Source organism: Carettochelys insculpta, chromosome 11 (assembly GCF_033958435.1).
Source record: "Carettochelys insculpta isolate YL-2023 chromosome 11, ASM3395843v1, whole genome shotgun sequence".
Taxonomy (NCBI): Eukaryota; Metazoa; Chordata; order Testudines; family Carettochelyidae; genus Carettochelys; species Carettochelys insculpta.
Genome location: NC_134147.1, coordinates 38,170,764 through 38,196,392, shown reverse-complemented (window position 1 = coordinate 38,196,392; position 25,629 = coordinate 38,170,764). Strand labels below are relative to the sequence as shown.

Genomic DNA, 25,629 nt, shown 5'->3' with positions numbered 1-25,629 from the left:
CTAAAGGCTCGCTGCTCCCACTTGGAAAAAGTCAGGCTCTTCCTGGTACTGGAGAGCAGTGGCCAGAGTGTAGCAGTGAGAGGGGCATTATGGGTTACATACAGGACACCTCTGGAGGCTAATAAATTTGATTGTAAGACATGCACTTCCATACCGCCATTTAATCAAACTTCTGAATTCGAGCTTGACACTCTACCTGTCAGTTAACTGCAATTTTGTAATCTTGAGATTAGTGCACCCAAAAATGGTCTAGTGGGCTTTACAGTGAAGACAGTCACATGGTAAAATTGAGCTAACTGAATTAAATTTGAATTTATCTCATAGTGTAGATACAGCCTGAGTCAGTACTTATTCAAGGACCCACTAAAATCCATTGGTCAGAGTTTGTCCTCTGTGCCTGATCCATAAAGATCTGCTTGTTCCTGCCACTAGCTACAGCATCTCCCCCTGTACTCAGGCAGAAGAAATACTGTTTTTAAGTCTAGAGGTTCTCCCATTTAATCCCTAGCTACAGAGAAAGCAGTGGCCATTGTTAAATGATCTAGAATTCAAACCACTGTGGTTCATTAGCTCTAATGATGGAGACTCAGGCTTTCAGATCTGGAAGTAACTGGATTAGAGCTAACTGTTTTCTTTTCCGGGGGATGGGAGAGGCTTTTTTTTTTTAGGGCAGGATAGAAAATAAATTAAAAAGACAGACTGATGCCTGCCTAATGTTAAGGCTATTGTAATGCCTAAGGAGTTTACACATGAGAATTGGTTGGTGAAATCTAAACCTGGGACACAGAACCATTTGGGTTTTTGGGCCCTGTTTCTTGACAGTTTGCCTGGAGGATGGTACTCACTCTTGTGAGTTACTGTAAGGCAACTGGATACTAACTGCTAACAGATAAACATTAAAAACTTAATTTGCCTTTTCTAGGGTAGGAATATACAACCAGTCTCTTAAAATGCGTTAAGTAACACAACTCCCCCTGAACCTTTTGTCCTAGTCTAGATTTGTCATCAGTGGACTCTACTAACCCCCATCCTCACACCTTGGAAGCCATGTCAACATTTAGGTATTTTCATGGTAGCACCTAATGACACCTAAGTTCACCAAACAAAAACTGGAGTCCTACTATAATGGATATTGTACAAGCAACACATGCACAAATTTCTTGCACCAACTTCATTCAGAATCAAGGATGTAGGCTGTACCAAGGTAGCAAACTGCCAAAGCACAGATACTTGTACTTGGGTAAAAACCAGTAAGTCTTAAATAAGCCACATGGCAAAAACTGTAAAGGGAAACATGAACGAAACAGCTAGATGATGTTGTTTGCATCATATGTATTGTACTGACACAGCTGTCAGCTCCTTTTCAAATCAGTTTGTTAAACACACAGCAGGACTGCAGAAGGAAGAGTTAAAAATGCACTCTCCAGCTCCTCTAGCAAGTCTTCAGCGCTCCATCTGTACACAGCAGCATCTGTCCATAAACACTGCCTGAAGTGGTGTCAAAGTCTATCCACCCACTGGAACCTTGGGGCCATTTCAGCAAGTGGGCGGCAATTAAGAAGATTGCTTCCTCTTCAGAATCAAGCATCCCATCAGGGTACTCTTGGCACTACTGCGACTTTTGCTGCTTTACTGTACTTTCAAAAATGATGAATTTCCTCAAGTCTAGGTGCATCATGTCACTAATGATGTCAACAATAACATCAGATCTGTTGTGCAAAGCCTGTTACTTGGCACATTTTGCTAATGTCTCTTTAGACATCTGTTTCCCTCCCTTCACATTCTTATCTAGAATACAAAGATAACTTCACTCCCTGTATATGGAACACCACCACAAACATTTCATGATTGGAAGTTATGCCATTATATAGTTGTTGCCCTCAGTCTTTACTCGTCTTTCTGCGGCTATTTGCAACAAGTGTGATTACAATCTCTTTAGAAGCATACAACTGGAAGAGACCTAGAGGAATTACCTAGTCCAGTCCTTTTCACTGATGGAGTGGACAATAAGCGGCATCCCATCACCACCATACACACATGCACCTCTGCAGGTATTGGGCAATCACAGCTTTCATTGGCTGTGGACTCCTGTTCAGAGCCAATGGGAGCAGTGGGAAGGCAAGTATAGAACTCATGTAAGAGGTCTGACCCTTGACAAAACAGATATGTTGGCATTATCACAATTAACACCATATTGTCGGCGCTGAAGCCCAGAATGCCTATGGGATTCTTCACAGAATTTCTTTGCTTAATTACTGCCTTTTATATTACCACCTTTTTATATTGTCACCTTTGAAGCCTACTACAGAACTACAGTACAACAATTCTTTGAAGAGTCCATTATGTGGATTTCTGCAATTTGCAAAAGGTCACCACTTATTTTAGCAGACACTGTTAAATACATTAAAAGATCAAAACAAAAAAAAACATTTCTCTTTTGATGTATCTTGGACTTACATTTCTAACTGTAAGGTTAGAAATTCATTTACAAATCAAGAAGAACATTTAAGCTATGTCTGCTCTACAGCGATCTGTCAAAAGAAGTTACTGTCAGAAGACATCTTCCAACAAAACATCCATCGACAGATTGCGGCCAAACACACAAATGGATCACCACAACAGCCTAGTTTATCCACAGACAAGTCCTTGCATAATGGCAAAGACATTTAAAGTGGTAGAGGACGATGTTTAAGATGTTCTCAGTTTGAACAAACTGTTCCACTTGTCACTGATCTGTATGGACGGATCAGATGTTCATAGATTCTAAGGCCAAAAGGAAACCCTTGTGATTACCTGGTCTGAGCTCCTGCATAATGCAAGCTGTAGAACCCCCATAAATTAATTCTTGCTTCAGGTCCAGTAGCTGTAGTTGAACTGCAGCATCTCTCATCTAAACAGAGTCCAACTTTGATTTATATGTCACCCATGAGGAAAACAGCCTGTAACAGGTGATAAAACTTTCCCATAGTTAATTAAGCACGCTGTTATCTGACAGGAAAACGGAGCTCTTGGAATCCAATTCCATATTGATAAGCATCTTTTTCATTAGTGTCAGGTGCATTACAAAGGGTGAAAGTCATGACAGGCACTCAAGATGATTCTACTTTTAGTGTTTCTCTGACAGGTTTAGTAAAGCACAGATACCTGTGCCACAAACTGAGAAAAGCCCAGAAATGTGAAGTCCATCTACTCAAAGTTTTCATTTCAAAACCAGGTTTTATTTCATTTCTCCTACGTCTAACAAAATTAAAATGAGAGCTGAGAATACCCTTGTTTATGTCTGCAGTTATGGAGAGCACAATGGCCTTCTGCTGCAAAATTCAAGATGTGTGGTTCTTTTTACTTCTCTGAATATTCATGCAAAAAAACCAAATAGGGTTCATCTTTCTGCTTCCATGAATGCTGTTATATGGGCCTGGTGATCCTTCTAACATGACTTTGATGGACAATAAGGGAAACTAACCTAATCATGCCAGACCCCACATGTCAGAGAGGTACACATGAAACTTACCAAACACAGAAATGTAGTGCAAAGAAAATGTACAAACTCATTAATTTAACCAATATTTAGAGGCTATGGCCCAGTACCCTGACTAAGGTAGAGAAATATATAGTGCAGCTTAGAGAAGGAATCATAAAAGTGCTTTTTGAACTGTTCTGATCCTGGGTCATCCCCCAAGACAATTCTGTGCAGTCAAAAAGCTGTTCTAAAGTACGTCAGCTGCCAACAGGACCATGAGCTATTAAAGCAGAGGGGAATCAGTGGGTATAGGTAAGTCCTGGCCAAACCATTACACTGGGTGAAGCAAAGAGAACGTTGTAGGAAATTTAATGCCAGCTCTATCCCACTCTGAAGATCCCTATGCAATGAGATGATCTGCCCATGGCAAGCTATGCTGCATCCCACAATCTCGGCCAGAGCTGATGCAGGTCAACTTCTTTTAAGCATGTTTCTCTTTGTAATTGTACAGGTTGAATGTCTCTAATCCAGCACTCTCTCGACCAGCAACATCCATAATCTGGCATAATTTTTAGCTAGCCAGACAATCACTTATTATGGGTGCAGCCAAGTGCCCGATAAAGTTTTTTTTTTTTTTTTCAGCCACAAATCCTGGCTCTCCATGTTCTGTGCTCTAATTCTCCCCAACTGTCATCGAAGAGTCCAGTAAGCAGTAGAAACATTGGTAATGTGCTAGACAATATTGACCTCCCATGGTATGGCAAATTGTCTCATGCAGCAATGATCGGGTCTAAGGGTGCTGGATGAGAAAGGTTCAACCTGTACAAGTTAGGCCATCATTACTGTAGTTTAACTCATACTGCACAAAAGATTTCTCATAACACTGTTGTTCTACTAGGTACTCAGGTTTTATTAGAGCAGCATATGGTCTCTGTATTCAGGCTATTTTACATTCTCTAAATGCAATAACTGTGCTTTTGGCTGCAGTTGTTCCTTCCAATTAAGTGACAGGCTATTGAATCCTACCCAGAATTCAGCTAACAGCGTGCAGCACTTCAGAGAGTGGAACGGAAGGTTAATAGGTAAATAACTAGAACATCAAAAAAGTATGAAGAAGGAATGCTAACCATTTATAGAGCGTGTACAGATAACGAATCACAAAACTGCCTAGAGTCACAAAATGCTTGATTGTATCCGGTAATGACAACCTTAGTTACCAGAAAATACCTCAGTAATGTAGGGCCTGGTGAACAACACTTTGTCAAGCTGGGGGTAGGCAAACAGATGCATGAAGTAAAACAGTGTTCAATATGTTTGAGTTGGTCTCTTCAAACAGACACTGTTTAGTATGGGTGGTCTTTTGCATGGGATTCACTGTATAGTTGTCCTAGAACCATTAAACTGAACGAGGTCTCCTACAGAGGCCTTTTACAAAAATTCTAATAACCTTAAAAAAGGAGTCTTTAACTGAAGCAAAAATAAATGCTTGAAGTTCTGGCAATCAAAGTATCCTCAAAAAGATGAGTTGAATACTCAAGAGATTGTAAATGGGGGACAGATCCTTTCAATTACACCTCCTTGGGTCAAATTTAGTCCAGGTTAGCAATGGCTAGAAGTCCAATTGAATAGTTCCATGTTCTGAGCGCAGTTTCCTGGAGAGATGGGTGAAATCTCAAACCTACTGAAGTCAACAAGACCTTTTCAGTGGGGTCAGGATTTCACCTGATGTGCCTACATTACCATGCTACCTATGGCAGCAACTAACTGGAGACAGAGCTAGCTATTGGACTCCTTGAAACTGCTCCTCTTTCTCCGAGATAAGGCATGCTGGCAGGACAGTGGTTTGTTTGTAAAAAGTCTTCCCTTCACCGTCTTCTAGCTTCTCTTTCTGGAACTTCCTCCCTGTCTCCCCCACATCCTTCTTCCCAGCCTTTAATCCCTCCAAACAGGCTTCCAATCTTTTCCTCCTGTGCAAGCTAAAGCTAGGTTGAATGGCTTTCTTCCCTCCCCTTTATTTCACCTTGTGCCCACTCCTCCACATTTGTTCTGAAGTGAGACAGAATAGGGATGTGAAGCCATGAGCCAGAAAGAGGAGAAGAGAAAGTCAGCTGTCACACACAACAGTGGTGAGGGGTCAAACAGAGGCACTGGAGCTATTTTTTTTTTTTTTAGAGTGACAGGGCTGAGCAGGGCCCCCCCCCCCACACCTGTTCACATCATTCACCGCCCCCAGCTGGGTCACACCCACAGTTGCCACTTCTCTCACACCAGATGGACCACATGCTATTGCTGCAAAATGGTGTCCAGTGCATCTGGTCCAGGACAGTTGGCATCCTAGCCACGGCTGGAGGCAGCTGCAGCGCTCTGGGCTGGTGATGGGAACCTGGAGCCTGCAAGGCCAGTGGTCTGGACTTTAGGGACTGCAAGCTGCAGAGCCCAAGGGGATGTTGGATGGTGGAACCCCAGGAGAGGGGCACCAAATCCAGTATAGCCAGCGGGACCCTCAAAGTGCTGCCTTGAAGCAAGGACCCAGGGCTGGAGAAGCCAGCAGTAAGTCATCTGCATGGTGAGCACCTGGGTGGAAGATGGATGTGAAATTTGGGGGTACTGCAGAACCCCTGCTTACCATGCCTATGTTGTCAAGTACCCGTATTTAAAAACAAATGAAAGTGAACCTCCCCCATAGTCCCTCACCGGGGACGCAAGATAGCTAGGTGGCAAGGTAAAAAATGTCAGTGAATCTGGTACTCTCTGCACAAACATGGGTGTTTCTTCAAACCTGTCCTATTTCATTTCTCAGTCTTAGATACTTTCACGGTCCTCATCACTGTAGTATTTGAGCACCTCACGACCTTCACGTATATTTACCTTCACACCACCTCTATGAGGCAGTGCTGTTATTCCCATGTCACAGAAAAAGAATTGTTCTACAGAGAGACTAAAGTGACTTACCCAAGGTTACACAGGAAGGTTGTGGTGGAGTACAGAATTGACCTGCACACAGGCTAGAAGCCTCACCACTCCTGCATTCTCTCCTTCTTGTCTCCTTCTCTTCACGTTTTACTCACTTATCATTGGAAATGTTTGCCCTGTTTTTTTTAATGCCCTAAATAGCTGCCCTAAATGTCTCTCCTCCCTTAGATAAGCTGCAAATAAATACTCAACCAATGAGATATTGATATATCTATCTATTTAAAAAAATGTGCGCCAAGGACTCTTCTACTCTCACTCAGGCATTCTCACTACTCAACTTGGATAAATTGTCAAGATTTAAACGGGATAAACCAAATGCAATTCAAGACTAAGGGTAGTGCAGTAACAGAGTTAATCTGAAATAAATTTATCCCCACAAACAAAGAATATCAAGATTACAAAACCAAGATCAAGGCCATCTTCATTTCTTTAGAACAGATTCTACCACACAGTTAAACTGCAAACAAATCTTGAAAAAATGAAAAAACTGTTTCTTCCGCTAACAAGTTCAGATTCCCCCCAGCTCTTTCTTCATGATAATTAAAGCAATATTTTTAAATGTGCTTAATCATTTGCTTGATACTTATAAACACATACTTATTAAAATCTGGGTGTGAATTGCAACATTGTGGGCTTGTCTACACTTGCCCCCAACTGGAAGGGGGCATGGTAATCAGGGCAATGGGGGATTACTAATAAAGTGCTGCGGTGAACATGCAGCACTTCATTAGGCTAATTTTCACCTGCAGCAACTTCGAAGCATCAAACTTTGAAGTGCCAGCATGATGTACACTCATGGCAGTACTTCGAAGTCTGACGCTTTGAAGTTGCTGCAGGGAAAAATTAGCCTAATGAAGTGCTGTGTATTCACTGCAGCACTTCATTAGTAATCTCCCATGCCCCTGATTACCATGCCCCCTTTGAAGTTGGGGGCAAGTGTAGACCCAGCCTATGTCAAAGACTGTTAGAAGTTCACTTTACAGGCTACCAAATCTTCTCAAACAATTCAAATAAAAGGCTGTTGGTGGAAATAACACAGCCACTCAAGCTGCTGTATGGAGTTGAGTTCTGTTATTGCAAGGAATCCTGAATTCTCCTCTTCCAAATTATTCCTGGCTCTGCCTCAGGTCTCAAAAATACTGATGATAAACAAATACAGTACTAGTGATAATAGCTGTTTAACAACTTTAGGTCTGGTGATTCTATTGGCAAACTTCCAGCAGACCCACTCCATCAGGTCACCTAGGATAAGATGTGTGATCATGTGGGGATTTTATTCCCCTTGGTATACTTCTTAGGTTTTCTGCTGTCCAGACGTAACCCTATGTGTGCACCTCAGTTTCCCTGGGCACTATACCAATACCTAGAAGATATGATAGCTTCAAGTGCAGTACTTCTTGCACATGCACAATGGCCATGCCCTTGATAATATGAGCCTGGAAAGGGGTGTAGCCAGGTGATACCTTTTGCTCAGAAAGCACGACAAAGGCTGGAAGTGAGGGGGTTCTGTTTTGTTTGGAATTGGACTGATGGAAGTGAGGCAGTCTCAGCTGGCTTGGGAGGCAGGTAGAGGGCCAGGGCCCTGGCTCTGGCCTCTCTCTTCAAAATGGATTGTATTGACTGCTTCTGCTTTCTGTGCTTACAAGTATCTTCTACGCTATGTCCCTGTGGCCTAATAAACTTTCTGTTCTGCCTGCTGGCTGAGTCTCACATCTGACTGTAGATGGGGGTTCAGAACCCTGTGACCTCACCCTCACACACTCGGTGATGTGGCAATGTACAAGCAGCACACCTATGAGCCAGAGAGATGCACCACCAATTCCGCCTCCCCACCATCCCAGCCCCAGCCTCATCCAATTGACCTACTCATGCAGGACATGCTCCACGGCTGACCTCACCACCCACATTGTGCTGCATGATGGATTAGCAAATTGCTGTAGGCAATAGCTCTAGAGGAAGAAGAGGAAGGAAAAGGATTACGTATCACATTGAATACCGTTCCCTCTTTCCCCCCATCTTTATCCAGACAGCAATTTGCATTAGTTTATGACATTATTTCAGGGCCCCATTTTCTCACAGGTCTGTGAAATGGTATGGTCACTAATTGTTCTGTACAAATATATCCTCAATCATTATTTAGCAATCTCCTGCACTGAGGTTTGCATTATGGTAGCACCCAGAGCCCTCAGCCAGGATTTCAGGCCCCACTGCACGTAGGACAGTTTTAAAAAAAAAGGCGGGGGGTACGTCTAGACTACACAGAAGATCGACCTGGTCAGGGTTGATCTTCTGAAGTTTGATTTTATGCATCTATACCAGCTGCATGGAATCAAACTATCTGGGGTAAGCAGTTGACCCTGAATGTCTTGACACTGCAAAGAGTAAGCGAAGTGGAAAGAAGAGTTTCACCCTCCCATCCCCTTCTGTGAAGAGGTCCAGGTAAGATGATTGCAGATAGGTCAATTCTAGCTACACTACTGATGTAGCTAGAATTGCACATCTGCAATCAACTTACCAGCCTAGTGTAGACCAAGCCACAGTCTCTGCTCAGAAGAGCTTGTACCTAAAGAGACAACGCAGACAAAGGGAGGGAGAAAGAAAAAAAAATGTTATCCTCTTGCCGACTGGGCACTAAATCAGGGATTGAGTAAACTCTACCAGGTAGAACTAACAACTAAACATAGATCTCCTGAGTCAGTGCCATAGTTCAGATGTGACTCCTCTCACCTGTGCAGCTCAGCTGCCAACACCACTGAGGCAAGCTGTGTCAATTTTGCATCACTGTGACTTAGATGTGAGGGGCTAAGACCACTCTTGCAGCAACTCTGTTGATTTAACAATTGCAGCCACAGAATTAAATTAGGGATGAATCTCAGCAAATGTAACTGGAGAACACAAATTCCATTGTGTGCCACTAATCTGAATGGAACACAACCATCTGCCATCAGTTTTCTCTCTTTCCCACCCGTGTGCGAAATTCTGTGCTCCGAGGCATGCGTTAATGGGCACCACCAGTAGAAACAAAAACCCTAGCTGCAGGTGCTCTGCCAATTGCTAGGGTGGCATTTGAATCCTTCCCGAGTGACCACACAAGCACACAGCTTACAGGGAACACTGTCTGCCACAAGTGTGGGCAGGATCAGGATTTGAAGGGAACTGGGTGCTTTTTTAATTGTCATTACCAAACGGTTAAAGTTAAATAAGCACTTGCTTTTCAAATTCAAAGTCTTTTTATCACACCCTAGACAATTACTAATAGAAAATTAAAGAGTTCATTTTATCTGTCATCAATTTTATTCATGTGCCTTTTGAGCTAGGAACTAGCATAAACAAAAAGAACTGAGTGGCTTTAAAAATCCAATAGTTTTTATATCAGTGTTTAATGCTGCTAAAGTTGACAGTAAATTAATACCCTAAAATGTTTTTGAAGATGAATAAATTGTAAAAAGCATTAGCTACAATTAGAGTCCACAAAAGAGGTAATATTCTCCAAATTAAATCACTTGCACCCTCAAAATACTAATGGTGTTTATTCATTGGCATTACATCAATCATCATAAATTGTCAATTAAATATTTCAGACCAAAAAACTGACTTGATTAACAACCAAACGTTGCAGTCTGTGGCTAGGATACTGTTGTGTGAAATAACACAGGAGGTTCCATCGTAGTTGGTATAAACTCTGCCAGCTATTGTTTTATTTGGGAAATCAGCTTATAAATAGCATGTTTTGGCTTGTTCCTCCCATAGTGTCTTTTATTGCAATTCACCTTGTACAGAGCTAGAATATTGATTTCTATATTCAATATGCAAGTAGATACAACCATTTGGACTCAGAATGCTATGTAACTTGGGTTAGAACAAATTACCTTGCAGCTTATGCTGAATTCTGAGAATTACAGTTCTCCATAAACTGCAAAACCAAGATTGGCTTTCAAATGTAAGCCACTTTGCAAGATAACCCAAAGGGCTAAGATGACATGAAATAACATATGTTATAAAGAGCAAAAAGTTCTTTAGCAGACATACTTCTATTTGTTCATCAGGAGGTCACGAACTTCTCCAAATGAAGTCATTTCTAGGGCTAAAAAGCTCAGTGTGTAGTGTGAGGAAGCTAAAGTAACAGTTCCAGAGGATTAGGCATCAAGGTCCATGCTTACCAGAGTGCTCACTTGCACCAGTTACTTACCAGGTTTTCTCAGCATCTTGAAGCTGCGTGAAGCCAAATAAACTCCTTAACAAAGAGTGCTGCAGGCCAACTGAATTTCCCATTACCAGCTTTGGATGATAAAGACAAAAATTTTAGGAATAAAGCTCACTTGGGTGTCACAGTTTCTGTGGCATCCACCTCCAATCACCTCAGAAGGACTTAATTTCCAGAATTTCCTGAAAATGGGAGCCCCTGAAGTTGTCTCATGCCTGTTGGCAAAAACCTGAAGCAGACACAAATTACTCACTTTTAAACATCTTGGCCTAAAGGCAATGTTGGTGCTTTCCACAGCATTGCAATCAGCCTCAGAATAATGAGAATATTATTGACTCAAGCTCTTTCTGTATCATTACTACAGCCCTGAACATCTGCACTAGAATGAAAATGACTTGTTTTAACCCAGAAGAAGCACAGCAACATTTCTTCTCCAGGAGACAGAGTAAAATGCACACATAGAGGATAGAGATGTATATACCTTAGGATAGAGAAGTATATGCTCGATATTGCTTAACATAGAGAAATATACTCTCCTCTTTCAGCATGATGTGATAGACCCACTTTTTCCCTGAAGCATCCCCAAGAGATGCTAGGAGGAAGCACACCCTATGTTCCACTAAGGGGCAGGAAGGTGTAATTGACACTGGGTGAGCCTCTTGTGCAACGCCCTCTCAACTAAACATCTGTACAAGAACCAGACAAAACTTGGCCCATAATGTTATACGAGTTCAGAGACTTGCAGTGAACCCCATTCTCTGTGTCAAACAATGTCAAGACATTGATCTTGGCCATATGGTTTAAGATTCCACTCAGGCGCTTTAAAACATGCACACACACACACACACACACACTCTCTTTGTGAAATTGCTGCTTCCCTCTTTATAATGCTTCTGGGCGTTGTTCTGAAATGTTAACTTTCATCTAATCTGTTAATGAGTAACCTTTCCCTTACAACATATTTAAATAAATGCTTGATCTACAAAAGCTACATTTGGGCACACTTGTGTATATCAGCAAGGGACTGATTCTCTGAAGGGACAGACAATTCTCTGAACTTTTAGATGTGCTGTTTAATATATCAACCTCTATATTACATATACATATACATATGGATCATAATGTAACGCCCTGAAATTTTCCAAGCATTCTCCCAGTACAGGGGAGCATCTGAGTGGCCATTAATTGGCAGAGCTTGTAGTATATTAATTATCTTTCCCCTTTGTTTCTACCCTAAGTTTGGGATGATAGCACACAGTATCTTTCAATGTAATATCCAATTATTTAAAGGGACTATCTATATAGCATGTGTCATAGGGCAAGTCTATGACCTTTAATACTGCCTATTCATAAATTCACAGAGTCAGTGACATAATATGTACCAATCACAACCTGGCAGTATTACTATGGAGCACAAAGTATTCATTTAGATAAAAAATGATATTTAAACATGGATGAACTTTAATCATATTCAACATGACAGCTGTTCGCACCTGCACAGTGCTTTTCCACATACTACTTTCTATCGCACAACATTAATAAAAAAAGAATGCAACAGATCCCTCTGGAACTCTTAAATCATCTCAGTTCCCTCCTGAATCCAAGACCATTTACAGCCCTGAAAAGTAGGATGTAAAAAGAAAAAAAAATAATCATCAAAATTAATCATCATTTAATTAGCATTACAAATCAAGCCGCGTAAGCATCCCTAATACCACATGAGGGGAAGCACAGGTAGAAGCAGTACAGCACAAGGATTTTAAAACTAAAATTGACTCCAGCCTGGGAACTACTGAAAAAAAAATTCTGACTCAATTGACCTGAAAGCACCAGTAGTCACAGCACTGTTGTAAGTAACATGAATTCATTCATTATGCTATTAACGCTAGATGTTTCTGTTACAGAGGGAGTGTAATTTACAGCAGTAAAGACATTTACGCGCTGCTTGTATTTGCATAAGAAACTATTCCTAATGAAAAAACAAGATCAGTATCCACTGACAGCACGTGGCTCAAACCCAACAATAGGACACCTCAGAAACATACTGAAACTGCTAATCATTTTGAAGCTTTTGGTACTGACTTGTTTCTTTATCTAGTCAATATTTTGTAAACAAGGCAACTGTAATCTTCATTTACTTTGTATATGACTTAACAGATAGTGTTCCGCCGTTGAACATTAACGTTCTGTTAGACAGAGAATCTCTAACATCTTTCAATGTTAGCCCTATTAGACATCTTTGGATGTTAGCCCTATTGGACAAGTTATTGATTATCCATGCATATTGTAGGTTTTTTTACAAAAATTCAGCATGTGCTATTGCATTTGACCCTACTACAGGTTCCACTTCCTGGATTGGGGAAGGGTCCCTCCATGGGCCCTCTAACCACCACCCCCCTCCACTGGGCTGATCCCCTACTTGCTGCTGTTGCCTGGGACCCCATACTGAGGCTGCTGCCAGGCTACAGCCCATGCCCCATGAGTGCTAGGGGAAGCTGGCTCCGGCCTGTGTTGAAGATGCAGCTCCAGCCCGCTTCAGGGCTGACAGGGCAAGGCAGATCTAGCTCCAGCAGGCTGCTGGAGGAAGCCACCTCCAGTCCAGTGCTGGGGACACAGCTAAAGCCATGCATGGCTGCCCCTCCTGTAAATATAGTGAAAGGCCTGAAGACTTCCTCTACATCCAGAATAAAAGAGCAGAAGCCACCATTAACTGTAAACCTAGCAGTCACATACAACAGTGGCACACCAGGTTGTTAAGAAGGATACCACTTCCTAATACCAACCACTGTCACCAGATAAAGAAAACAGATCTCAAGATGGGTTGAGACAAAACTAAGTTGACAGCATTTTGCCTGCCAAGAAACTACTTATCAGTAACTGAGGTTGTGGAATCATCATTCTATGATGATTCTCTTCACTCTTCTACTGTTTTCTGTATGAGTGAGGTAGCCGCATTACTCTGTATCTTCAAAAACAAGAAGTAGTCCTGTGGCACCTTATAGATTAACAGATATTTTGGAGCATAAGCTTTTGTGGATGATCTCTGTCTGGTTTGTAATTGCTTCTGTCTACTGTACAATAAATTCTCCTAGGTGTAAATCAAATTAAGGTGGCAAGGTCTGATTGGTTAGGTAATTCCGTTACAGTAGGCTACGACTGGTTCGTAAAATCATACTAGGATAATTGGTCAAGGTACAGCTAAGCAGGACTCAAGCTTCACTACTTAAACTGGAGTCCAGGAAAAAGGAAGGAGGAAAGAAGGAAAAAAGAACAGCATGAAGAAGGGAAAAACCTGGGTGGAGTCACACCCAACACCAGAACCGCCAGACCCTGAACTGCAGCAACCAGCATCCAGAGAAACTGATATTGTCCTAACAGGGGAAGCTTGACTGCCTTGATGAGGCCTGGTGAGCATGACACTGAGAGCTTTGCGTGTATTCTGTTTTCTTAGTAATGGTAAATGAATACAGAACAAGAATATTACTATGTAAGTCTTTTTCAGTGGCACAGATCCTGCATACCTGCAGGGAATTACACCCTGAGCCCTAGGAATTGGGTAAGCGTGGGAATTTAAATTAGCAGGGTCACACCTTGAGCCCTCAGGATTGGGTAAAGGTGTGTCTGTCCATCTGTCCCAGGAATGTGTAAGGGACAAAGAAATTTGTACAGGCAACACCGCCCCTGCAGAGTTGCCAAGGAATCTGGATCTTGCCTTGTGGGGCTGCTGGGGACATCAAGCCTTGTATGCCTGCCTCTCCACCTCCACAGGGCTGCTGGGGGAGACTCAGGCTCTGCTACAGCCCCCTGCACCCCAGGCTGACAGAGGACATGGGATGCACCCTCCTGCCCAGCTCTCTGGTCCAGTGACCAGAAAGTGCTGGATTTAGGAGTTCCAAGCTGTAGTAATTCCACAAATGTGGCAAAGGTAAAAATCTCGGAATGAGTGGACATGTTGGTGACACAAACTCATCTTCTTTTAAATTATATTTACAGCCTTAAAATAATTAAACAAACATTGCTCAGACAATTCCTAGCAGATAATACAGTTAGGAAAGACCTAGTCAGAAAGGTTTTTGCCCTACCTCCCCATCCATCCCTGTGGGGGAGAAAACCTACAAATGAAGTGGTTTTTAATTTAAAAAGTTAAAATTTTCCACACACCAAAAAAAGAAAAAGAAAGAATCCCTCTTGCCACAAAAAATTTATTAGTTAACACCCCAAATTTTTAATTCAACATTTTTGACAAAACACAGCACAAGGAGAATAGAGAATGTTTAAATGCACCAATAAGTCCTGTGGCACCTTATAGACTAACAGATAGATGAAGCGAGTCTTTGCCCATGAAAGCTTATGCTCCACAATAGGTGTTAGTCTATAAGGTGCCGCAGGACTTCTTGTTGTTCTCGAAGATACAGACTAACATGGCTGCCTCTCCAATACTTTAAATGCACCGTTTTCCTGATAGTAGCAGCCCAGAGAGAGCAACCTGCACATCTGCAGTAGGGTCGGGTGTTAGAACATGGATCTGCTGAGTCTCAGTCTTCTGCTCTGCAGAGCCTCCCGTTTATCTATATGTGCCATTGCCTCAGATCCAGCACACCCTTCTGAACTGCAGTTAACATCACCACCAGCCACAACACAAATCTTTCACTAGTGCTTTTGTAGAGAACAAATATCCCTCTTTGGTTGTAATCTAGAATTTGGCCCATAGTCTGTTTATCTATTTTGTGGTTTGAGCAGCCTTTCATGTTTTAAAGAAAAAACAACTGCATTTCTCCTGCAGGAACTTTTTGTTCCTGATGTACGAATTTTGCCTGCAGACATTATTTCTGCAACTAGTAAACCACTTCAGAAATAATAGATTGCTTTTCCTCCTTCACTTTGACAGACATCAATACAGAGTAAAACACCAGATTTTGCTCTTCAGAGGGATCATCTTTAGAGGCCTGGCTTAGCAAGACAAATGTCTCTCAATCCACATTTGTGTGTCAAGATGCAAGAGCCTATGAGAGAGACCATCAGTTTAGGTTTTCAACAGGGCAGGAATATGCTTGCTGAAAAATAGTCCCCTGCCATTCAGGTCTCTTCTCTACTTCTGTAGTCAGTCTGTTACCTGTGCGCTCTCCCTTGACACGTCAAGTGATGTATTGAAAAGGAATTTGTCTTTTCTCTCATTGCAGATTTGAGTGCATCCAACAGCCTTATCGAATGAGATGGCTCACAACAACACAACTCCTTTGGGATAACCACTCATATTAGAGCAATAAAAAGAGACCGACACAACAACAGTTGGATGAAAAACATGTGTTGGATGGGAGGGTGGCTTGCCATATCTGTGCACCATGGGCTCACTCTTGTTTCTGCAGCCCCAGTGAAGTCAAACGGGCAACAAAGTCACCATGGTTACCAGGATGTAGCTACAGCGGACTCCCCACCCCAGCAAAAAGAAGGGGGGTATTCTTTTTTCCTTTCCACCTTCTGAGAATATGAGAGAATGTAAACAAGACCACACAGAGAACACAAGACCACAAAGCAAAACGAAGAGCTGCAGCAGCCACTGACCTCAATGAAACAAAGAATAAAATGACAGAACGTCAGGAGAGCAGAACTGGAAGGCTTCAAAAGTTTCAGTCATTAGTTGAACTAGTGGCTGCCAGAGTGGAAAAAAGCCAGCTTGGACGTTGTGAACTGGCATGGTGAGCATGTCATAGTATCCTCTGTGAACAAACCAATTCTGAAGCATTGTAACAAAAGCTGACGCAGTCTGTCTGGGTAATATACTGAATTGCAACACTTCTCATGTAAATTTAAAACTCACAGGTTTTTTTAAATCAAATATTACCATAGCTATAATATAAACATAACCAGCAGCATCTGCAATTACAGCAACTTTTTTTAACTTGTTTGAATAATGTGGATCAATGTAAAAATGAACAGAGCAGTTGCTTTAGAATACCGCACATATATTAAATTCTGCAGGGCATGTTTGACTTCTGCATAGCTTAGCTCGGAACTCTCAACATGTTCTTTTCCTTCAACAAGTGACCAAAGTACAGTTCTGACTTACAAGTGAAAGATGATCATATTTCCTTACCTGCAAAGCAGCCAATGAACGAAAGCAGGAACAACTGTTTCCACAGCAGCACCATCTTCAGTTTCCAAAGGTTAGTAAATCTTATCCAGCTGCAGTTTTCCCACGCAAAACCATTAATCTGTTAAAACAATACACACATATGCAGTATGATGAAAGCACTGTTTTAATAATGACAGATTGACAGTCAGTGAAATCCTTAGAAATTATTCTCTTTTCTATTTAGGGCTCAATCATGAGGCATAGATGCGCACAAACCTATAATTAGAAGTGTAATACAGCACAGTTGATTGGAAATCAAGAAAGGCACACGTGTAAGCATGTGATTTTGTTCCCCCTCACATTCACATAAATAGCATGCTAATATAAAAGTAATACAGATGCAATAAGGCCCCAATCCAGACAAGCAGTTAAACCCATGCATAGTTTCCCCTCCCAGTCCGATTCAGTAAGACTACTCTTGCACAGAGTTCACCATGTGCTTCAGTTGCTTTGCTGGATTGGGGATGAAAACTGGACAGATAGATTACACAGGTGGGGGAAAAAACAAAACAAAACAAAAAAACAGCAGAAGTGCCCAGCTCCAGGCACAACTGAATGGAAATGTGCTCACTTTAGAAGTGGTTTCAGGACTCTCACATCCACCCACTACCAATTTGCTTCCACCCCTTTCTTTCCTTGTGCTACTTTGTTCCTCACCTTCTGCTATTTTTGTCAGGATAGACATGGGAAAATTAGCCAGCACAACTCTTTGCCCGCAGGTTGGTATCACCTTTGGTATCCTCAGCTCTGCCTGATTCACTGTCACTCAGAAGAGCCCAGGAGAGTTAAAGAAAAGAACCCTACACTGACTGGTGCTGATTTCACTAGCAGTGAGATCTGAAGCACTACTTTTTCAAAGTATGAAATGCACGCATGAGAGGCAAATAGCAATGAAAGTGAATCAGTGTCTAAACTGCAGTTACATGCATAGCTTTTATTCCACTTGTCACTGTTATACTGGCAACCATTGTAACAGAAGGACTAACACAAATGCTTTGTGTTCATGTTGTAGAAATTTGCACTGAGTATAGATAACTGCACAGAAAAGGTTGTGGAAGGGGAACTGGAGATTTAGCAATTGAGAAAGATTGTGGCACCAGGTAGCTTGGGATTACAAGTCACATTTAACAGCATCTTCATCAGTTTTCAGTACCTCCACTCTATTTGAGATGAGCAGGGCAGTTTACAAGTCTCAGAAAAACAGTTTTAGGATGCCTGTACACTCTGGCAGACAATAGCCCATCAGTTTATACTCTGCTCACATTTGGAAAAATTGTTTGCAGCAATAAGCAACATTTTGTTGTGTTCAAGATGGACATTAAATAAAAAATGTCACCAAGTCAAGCACTAAAATATTAGGTTGCCAGTGCAACCATGATTCAGTCCACTTATGTGCACATATTATGACACAGTCTTGAAATCCCTTTATTGACTTTTTCTACAGGATTCATTACTCGTTCAGGGGAGAGGATGAAAATGCTTTAGGTATGAGCCAGGGTTTTGTAATGGAGACTTGTCTGTAAGGCCTGTTTTATTTGATGCTGAAGTGGGAAAGTGTACTGAATGATGCAGCAAATGGTCAGAAGAGAAAGAACGATCTTGAGTCCTTGGCTTTGCAACCCTAACGTTGTTTTAACATAGTATTTTCCTAGGTTCCCAAAAAGTAGCAAACTGAACAATAAGAAATTCCATCCTGTGGCGCCATATCCATGTGGAGTACTACCAGGGTTGGAATTTTAGATCCAGTCTGTAGACATTTGCTACTTAATCCAGCAGAATAATTGACAGAGGAGTATGGTAACACCTTCTATGTGGACCACCACCAAAGGGGAACAGGACACCTCGCCTATGGCTGAAAAAAGACAAATGGCAAGACTCAGGACTCTTGAGTTCTCATATACATTCTGCAGCACACTAGCTTAGTGTTCACAGACCTTTCTGCCTTCCTTCTTCCCCAGCTTCACCCCTGCACTCTACTCCCCTCTAACCTGTCCCTAGCTTTTCTCTTGTCTTCCTCTGGCTTTTTAACCCAGTCCTAGTCTCCTCATCTAACCAGTTCCAAGCCTGTCCCCTCCCATATCCAGATGGCTTCTTGTCCCCAGACTCTCCTTGCTGCAGCCAGTCACAGTCACTTCCTCTTCCTACAGCTCCTCTGCCAATTTCACGCATCCTTAATTCCCTGCAACTGACCCCCAGTCCTCCCCACTGTTTACTTAACTGGCTTCAGTCCCCCTGCCTCTCTGTGTCAGCTTTACCACCACCCCTCCCAGTTCCAGTTTCTCTCTACTTTTCCTCCCATCCCCAGTTTCACCAGGATTCTTATTCCAGTCTACTCATCTCCCTTCAGCTCCCACTCATTGACCTGCTCTTGTGCTCACTGCATTTGAGTCTGGCAGTTTTCAGGACCTGGACTAAAGCAGGGGGAGATGGCATTGACTGTATACCAGATAAAGCTCCTTTCTTTCAGTTGTAGCTCCCAGCCTCAAACTAGCCAAGAGCAGGAGTGCTGAGCAGGTACTAATGGTGTTTTTTTCTCCTAAAGCTCATAACTTAGCCCTGTATGGGTGGATTGTCACAGAAACACCAAAAAGAGCATCTCTGATACAAAGGCTACTCCCCTCCACATACACCCACCACATTTCAAGTTCCTGCTCAAAAGCATATGGCACTACAGGGCACCAAAGAAAAAATCCCAACAGATTTGTAAATGGCAAAACAAACTATTTTCTCCTACCCCTGTTCCCAAAAACAGCCGAAGCATTTTGGCTGAAATGTTCCAAAACAATTCAGCCTAAGGCTGACATCTGGCATGGGAAATTTCAACCCAAATAGCTAGAATTTGGGCAAAGCTACGTAAGCAGCTGAAAATGTCAAGTAAGAAATGTTGAACAACCTCAATAATCTGCAGGGCTAGCAGCACCACCAATGAAAAAGCTTAGTTAGAGCCTAATAAATAATTCTCCAGCAAGGGTGTGCAAAGCCCCAAACAGACTTGTAGAACAATGATCCTCCTGTATGTGATCCTTGTCCTCCCATTCACATCTGTGTACCAACTAGAACAGTGATGGACAACCTAGGCTAGTGCATAGGCTTCACGAGAGACCCTCCTTCGTGTCATTGGGTGACAAGATTGTTGTAACCAAGATGTGCTCCAGGGATAGGGTAGTTTTGCTGTGTTTGCACACCTAGAATTTGTAGGGCATGCCCACTGAACTGTAGTGATGATTTGATTGGATGCAGAGGGAGAGCACAGCTCTCACAGTCAACATAGTGTGGAATCAGCATGCACCTCACTTCACATGCCCTTGCCTCACATACATGTCACTTCAGTAGTACCAGTGGGGAAAAACCTACGTGGATAGAAAGCAACAGAATCCAACAACCCTGCAAGGGTAAAGAAAATGTCTCACGGTCCACACACAAAATCCCAACGAGCCACTGGCTGCCCACCATTGAAGTTCACTGACTGTTACGTAGTTCAAGCTAAATTCTCATGCTCTTACGTTGAAAGCAACTTACTCCACAAGTTGTCCCAGTGATGTTACATACAGCGCAAGGTGCTGTTGAAAAATCAGTGAAAGTACCAGAATGTTGCACTATTTTAGTAGAATATTTAATGCATTTTCATGGTTCTTAAAGCAATTTAGATGCTGGAAGTTGGGAATGTTCCCAGAATGTGGACCACCTCTCATCCATGGATCACAGTTTGAGAGCCACTGATCTAAACTATTCTAGATTGCATACGTAGGGTGGGCTAAAGTATGAGGAAGCAATTTATCCAATGGAGAAACAAGAAGTATTTGACCTAAAAAAACCCACCTCTTTCTACCACTGAAGTACCATATAAATGTTCACTAACAAAGATATGATCCATTCCAGCATTACTATTTACAGATAAAAAGACAAGAAAATAAATATTTCTTTAAAAGAAAAACAAACATTTTGTTCTTCTGGTGCAACAGTGTAGTCACATCATACTTTCAATGGATGCCTTTAAAGTATTCATTAAATTCAATGTATCTGCTGACAATCACATCTTTCTAGATGTCAAGCAAACTGAAAAACTGGTGACCAAATCACAAAATCCCAGTCACACTGCTTTAGCCCTTCCTGTTCTGTTGTGGCTATACTTTTCTATACTTGACACATACCATGACATACTGAATTTATGCCAGTGAAGGAGTACTTAATAATTTGAAATACATTCATAATTGCAATGACATGAAAGGAATCTGAAGTGCAGAATGGGAAACAGCTCAAATGTTTTGAACTGACTTGACTTAGAGCAATCTCCAGTAAAAATGAGCCAAGGGATTAAGGTTTGCTTAAATTCTACTGATGTGACAACTGCATGACAAGCATATTTTTGTACGAGCCAAAACCCTGAAGCAATTTCGTGTGGCAAGAGAATTTGCCACACTTTTTACTAGTTTTCATGTCTAAAGAAGAAATCCCAAGGTCTCATCATTAAAAAACAAATACTGTTGGAAATACTAGGTTGCAAAAGAAGCCCCTTGCAATATTATTCAATTAAAACATGACCATGCAAATCATTGTTGCTACTACTGTTGTATAACCACAACAAATCTTTTACAAAGGTTGCCAAGTAAGATGTCAATATAAAGGCTTAAGTGGGTTGCAGGCTAAAATGACCCAGAATCAATCTTTGGAGATACGCTACAAAGCCTGTGAATGGTAATTAGGCCATTCCATGCTAGATAGGCTAAAATTTTGAATTGCAAACCAGTGTTAGAAAATTAGCAGTGATGCTAATTCTATATGTTCACTTATATTTTGTTAAATGTTAAGCCATGTAAACAGACAGCTCTTATCTATCTCTATGGCTAGTTACAAATCATCGGTACCACAACATCATTGTCTATATGTCTCTAACATTTGTGGTAAACTGCTTAATGGACAAATTACCTAATGTTAATCCATGTTGTGAATTACTTGTGATGTTTGGGAAACAGAGAGTTACATCAAAAGCCTGTTGTTCACCCAGGACTGCATGGTCAAGACATTGCTAGAAAACTGTGCAAAAGGCTCCTGGGACTGATTTTATATATAAGGCCAATGGACCGAGGTTGTTAGCAGGAGAGTACGAACCTGTGACCTTAGGGGCTAAAGCCATGTGTCAGAAATGGTTTCATTTGCAACCCCAGAGGCACTAGACCACTGACAAGGGAGTCTGCTTAGCTGAGAAGCAGATGGCTTTTAGCTTTTAGCTCATGTGGTACAGCACAGGGCTTTAGCCTCTAAGGTCACAGGTTCGTATTCTCCTGGTTCATTCTCTCCTGCTGACGACCTAGGTGCATCAGCCTTACACGTGGATTTTAGAACTTTTTTAAAAATGCTTCTAGACAGCGCAAAGTATGAAAAAATTCATTCGGTCCCCAAGGCAGTTTTTTGAGAAGATTAGGAATCTGAAATTAGAATTAAAAGGCAGGTCATTGCCCATGAAAGCTTATACACCAAAATATCTTTTAGTCTATAATGTGCCACAGGACTTCTTGTTGTTTTAGAATTAAAAGGATGACTCATCCTAAACCCATAGGAAGCATGGTAACATGTCACCTAATTAACCTTTCAGACCTAAAAGGAAAGTTTATGCTCTGTTTCATCTGTATGTCTGTCCAGAAGCATTTCTTTTTAAAGTTTGGTCATCTCTGTTTTACCTATAAATTCTCTTTTCTATTGTTTCTCCTGTTCAAAATGTTGCACTTAATACTGTAGCACGGTACAACTTCTTGCCACATAATTCCCTGTCTCCTAATAAAATAATTTTATATGGATGTATCAGATGTGCACCCATTTCTCTTTCACAATAATCGTCCAGTAAGATCTTTTGTCAAATGAGGCAACACGGCAAAAATCTTTTGAAACTCCTTCTCCCTTTCACCAAAATAGCAGTTTTCAGACAGAAACAAAGATGTTCAAGAATCTACTAAATTCACCAAGTCAGTCCACTCTTGTTCTGCATACTAAAGCATGCAAATCCCATAGCTACATGTTAATTTGTAGGAACAATATAACAATGTAGACTATATTAGAACTTTTAAGTTATAGCTCTGAGTTGGAGACAGTGGCAGAACTACCCCATGCAGGGACTGAATAGTAACAGAGAGGTAACTGTGTTAGTCTGTACTCCAACAAAACAAAACAGCTGAAATGTAGCAGTTTAAAGACTTACAAAATGATTTACTTGGTGATGAGCTTTCCTGGGACAGACCCACTTCATCAGATCAATTTCATTTCCAATACAGACTGACATTTATAAGTACAGTGGGGAAAAAAGGAATAAAAACTGACAAATCAAGTACATGTGACTGAAGGAGGAAGGTGAGGGGATGTTAAGTGTCCTGCCTGAGATAATTACAAGCAACAAAGGAAGGAAAGCAGTCCTTGTAATGCATGAGGTAATTGATGTCTCTGTTTATACCATGTGCTAATATGTCGAATTTGAATATGAATTCCAATTCACAAATTTCTCGTTGTAATCTGTTTTTAAATTCTTTTTGTTCTTGGGTACAAATTCCCAGGTATTTGACAGAATGGCCCACTGCATTGAAGTGTTCACTGACCCATGCAGGGATTGTTCGAGGAAAGCTTGTACCTCTAGCCTCTATTAGAGGTGTGCAGCACAGCCTGCTATAATCAGTCACATAATCCTCTCTACAGGTCAGTGTGGAGGGAGATGGAGCCATTTCCTGTCAGAAAAAATCATCTTAAGCAGGAGGCATTAACTGAAGAAAGCAGCTACTATACAAGAACAAACTGGCTTCCACGTCACTCAAGCTCCAGCCTTGTCAACTAGCGGTCACATCTTATATGAAACCCTAAATAGCATGCAAGACCTCCCACAATCAAAGGATATACTTCAAACATTATTACACCTCCCAAACATTCCCTGTACAGCTCTACTCATCTCTAAACCTTGGAGAAGGAAACACCCTTGTACTTCCTTTAGGGATTACTGCTGTAGCTGGCCATACATGGGCTCCATGTGGATAGAGGTCAACCACAACCCAGCATCATATCAAAAGCTATCTTTTTTTCTTCCCCCCTCAGATGAATAGCAAGAAGGGAAGAAAAGTATTCTAGTGCATCTGATGAAGCAGGTATTTGCCCATGAAAGCTTATGCTCCAAAATATCGAAAAAAACCAGCAGTAAAGTAGCACTTTAAAGACTAACAAAATAATTTATTAGGCGAGCTTTTGAGCTTTCGTGGGACAAACCCATTTCTTCAGACCATTGCCACACCAGAACAGACTCAATATTTAAGGCACAGAGAACCTAAAATAGTAATCAAGGTAGACAAATCAGAAAAAAATTATCAAGGTGAGCAAATCAGAGAGTAGAGGGGCAGGGGAGAGGGAGGAGTCAAGAATTAGATTAAGCCAAACATGCAAAAGAGCCCCTATAATAACCCAGAAAATTCGCATCCCGGTTCAAACCACATGTTAACTGGTTGTTTATGTAAGCCTCAATTCAGAAAAGCACCGAAGCAGGGGCTGAAAGTAAAGCACATATTGAAGTCCAACTGACTTCAATAGAATTTTAGCACACATCTAGCTGTTGTCCAAAATTGGGCTGTTTTCCTGAATCAGGATCGTAAGGGGTTAGTGGCTTGAAGTTAGGAGGTCATTCAAGCACACCATATTCCCTCCCTAGTTTTAGTAAGACACATGCTATCACAGCTGTAGTTGTGTTTACATGTTATGCAGAATAATGTTGACACTTTGAGAAATATCTCCGCATTTGCTGCTGCATCTGTGTATGCACAGACAGAGCTATGAAGGCATATAAAATTTTAAAAATCAACAACTTACAACCAAAATGAACTCTTCAGCCTCTACAGGCCAGCCCTCTCTAAGATCAGCATTCCAAGATTTTTCAAAATTGCACTTGAGAAAGATCATCTATGCTGTCTTTTCCAGAGTTCTACATGTACGTCTTCCACTTCCATGAACTTTTTCCTCAGGCTTTTAAAGTTTAGTATATAACCAGAACTGTAAGATTAACACACTTTTCTCCCCTCAAGCCATCTTCTCTTACTCAGCCTTTTTTTTTTTAAATCAGATAATTAACCTAAGTTCTCCCAGAGCTGTTTGTGCAACTGAAGAGACATACAAACTTGAGCCAGCAATGCAACAATTTCCAGAAATGCTTCCTCTGTGAGAAATTACTGTAAGATGCCAAATGCTTTTGGAGCTGGTGTGTTCAAGACTGATGTAAAACTATGTCCTGTCAAGCCACATTAATCAAACTTCATGCCCCAGTCATCAGCTGGACAGGCAGCAGGTGTTAAAGAATAAAGCTAAATGACCAGACTCCCCCTGACATCTTTGGTCTGTTCTTTGCATCTTGCCTGATGTAGTACAGGATCTTCAGACCGAAACTCAATTAAGCACACAACTTACTGTGTGAGTCTCTTTTTCCTCTGTTTTCTTGTCTAGTAATTTTGTTGGATCTTTTATGTCACTATCAATGGGTCAGGTTTTCTGTGTCCTATTTGGCCAGTCACACAGACTGTTTTCCTACTGCCACCCAGAAGAATAGTATATAACAAGAGCAATGTGTTGTGCAAAATTCTGTGCAAAAATGAAGTCAGTAACAAAATACGCATTGATTTCAATGGAGCCAAGACGTCACCTATCACCTTTAGTGTTTTACTGGCTGAAAACTACCACAAGCATCAAACATTCATTTTTATTTTTCTTTCTATTTGATTTTGTCCTGTATGTTGTTCACTGTTTACGGAAGCATTCATGACATTTAATTTGTTTACTTTTAAATCTATTCTGCATCTGTTCTCTTCTTTTCTAGTGATAATTTAATGTCATCTCTTGTACTTG

General features: G+C 41.4%; 1 protein-coding gene across 1 annotated transcript in view; it reads right to left on the bottom strand.

Moving 5' to 3' along the window:
* Positions 1-16,845, bottom strand: part of CNTN3 (contactin 3) — a 161,226-nt gene extending 144,381 nt beyond the window's left edge. Inside the window, exon 1 of the mRNA XM_075004942.1 lies at positions 16,732-16,845. Within this exon, the coding sequence (XP_074861043.1) occupies positions 16,732-16,786 (55 nt within the window). The 5' untranslated portion in view covers positions 16,787-16,845. The remainder of the gene's footprint in view (positions 1-16,731) is intronic.
* Between the last annotated feature and the right edge of the window lie 8,784 nt (positions 16,846-25,629).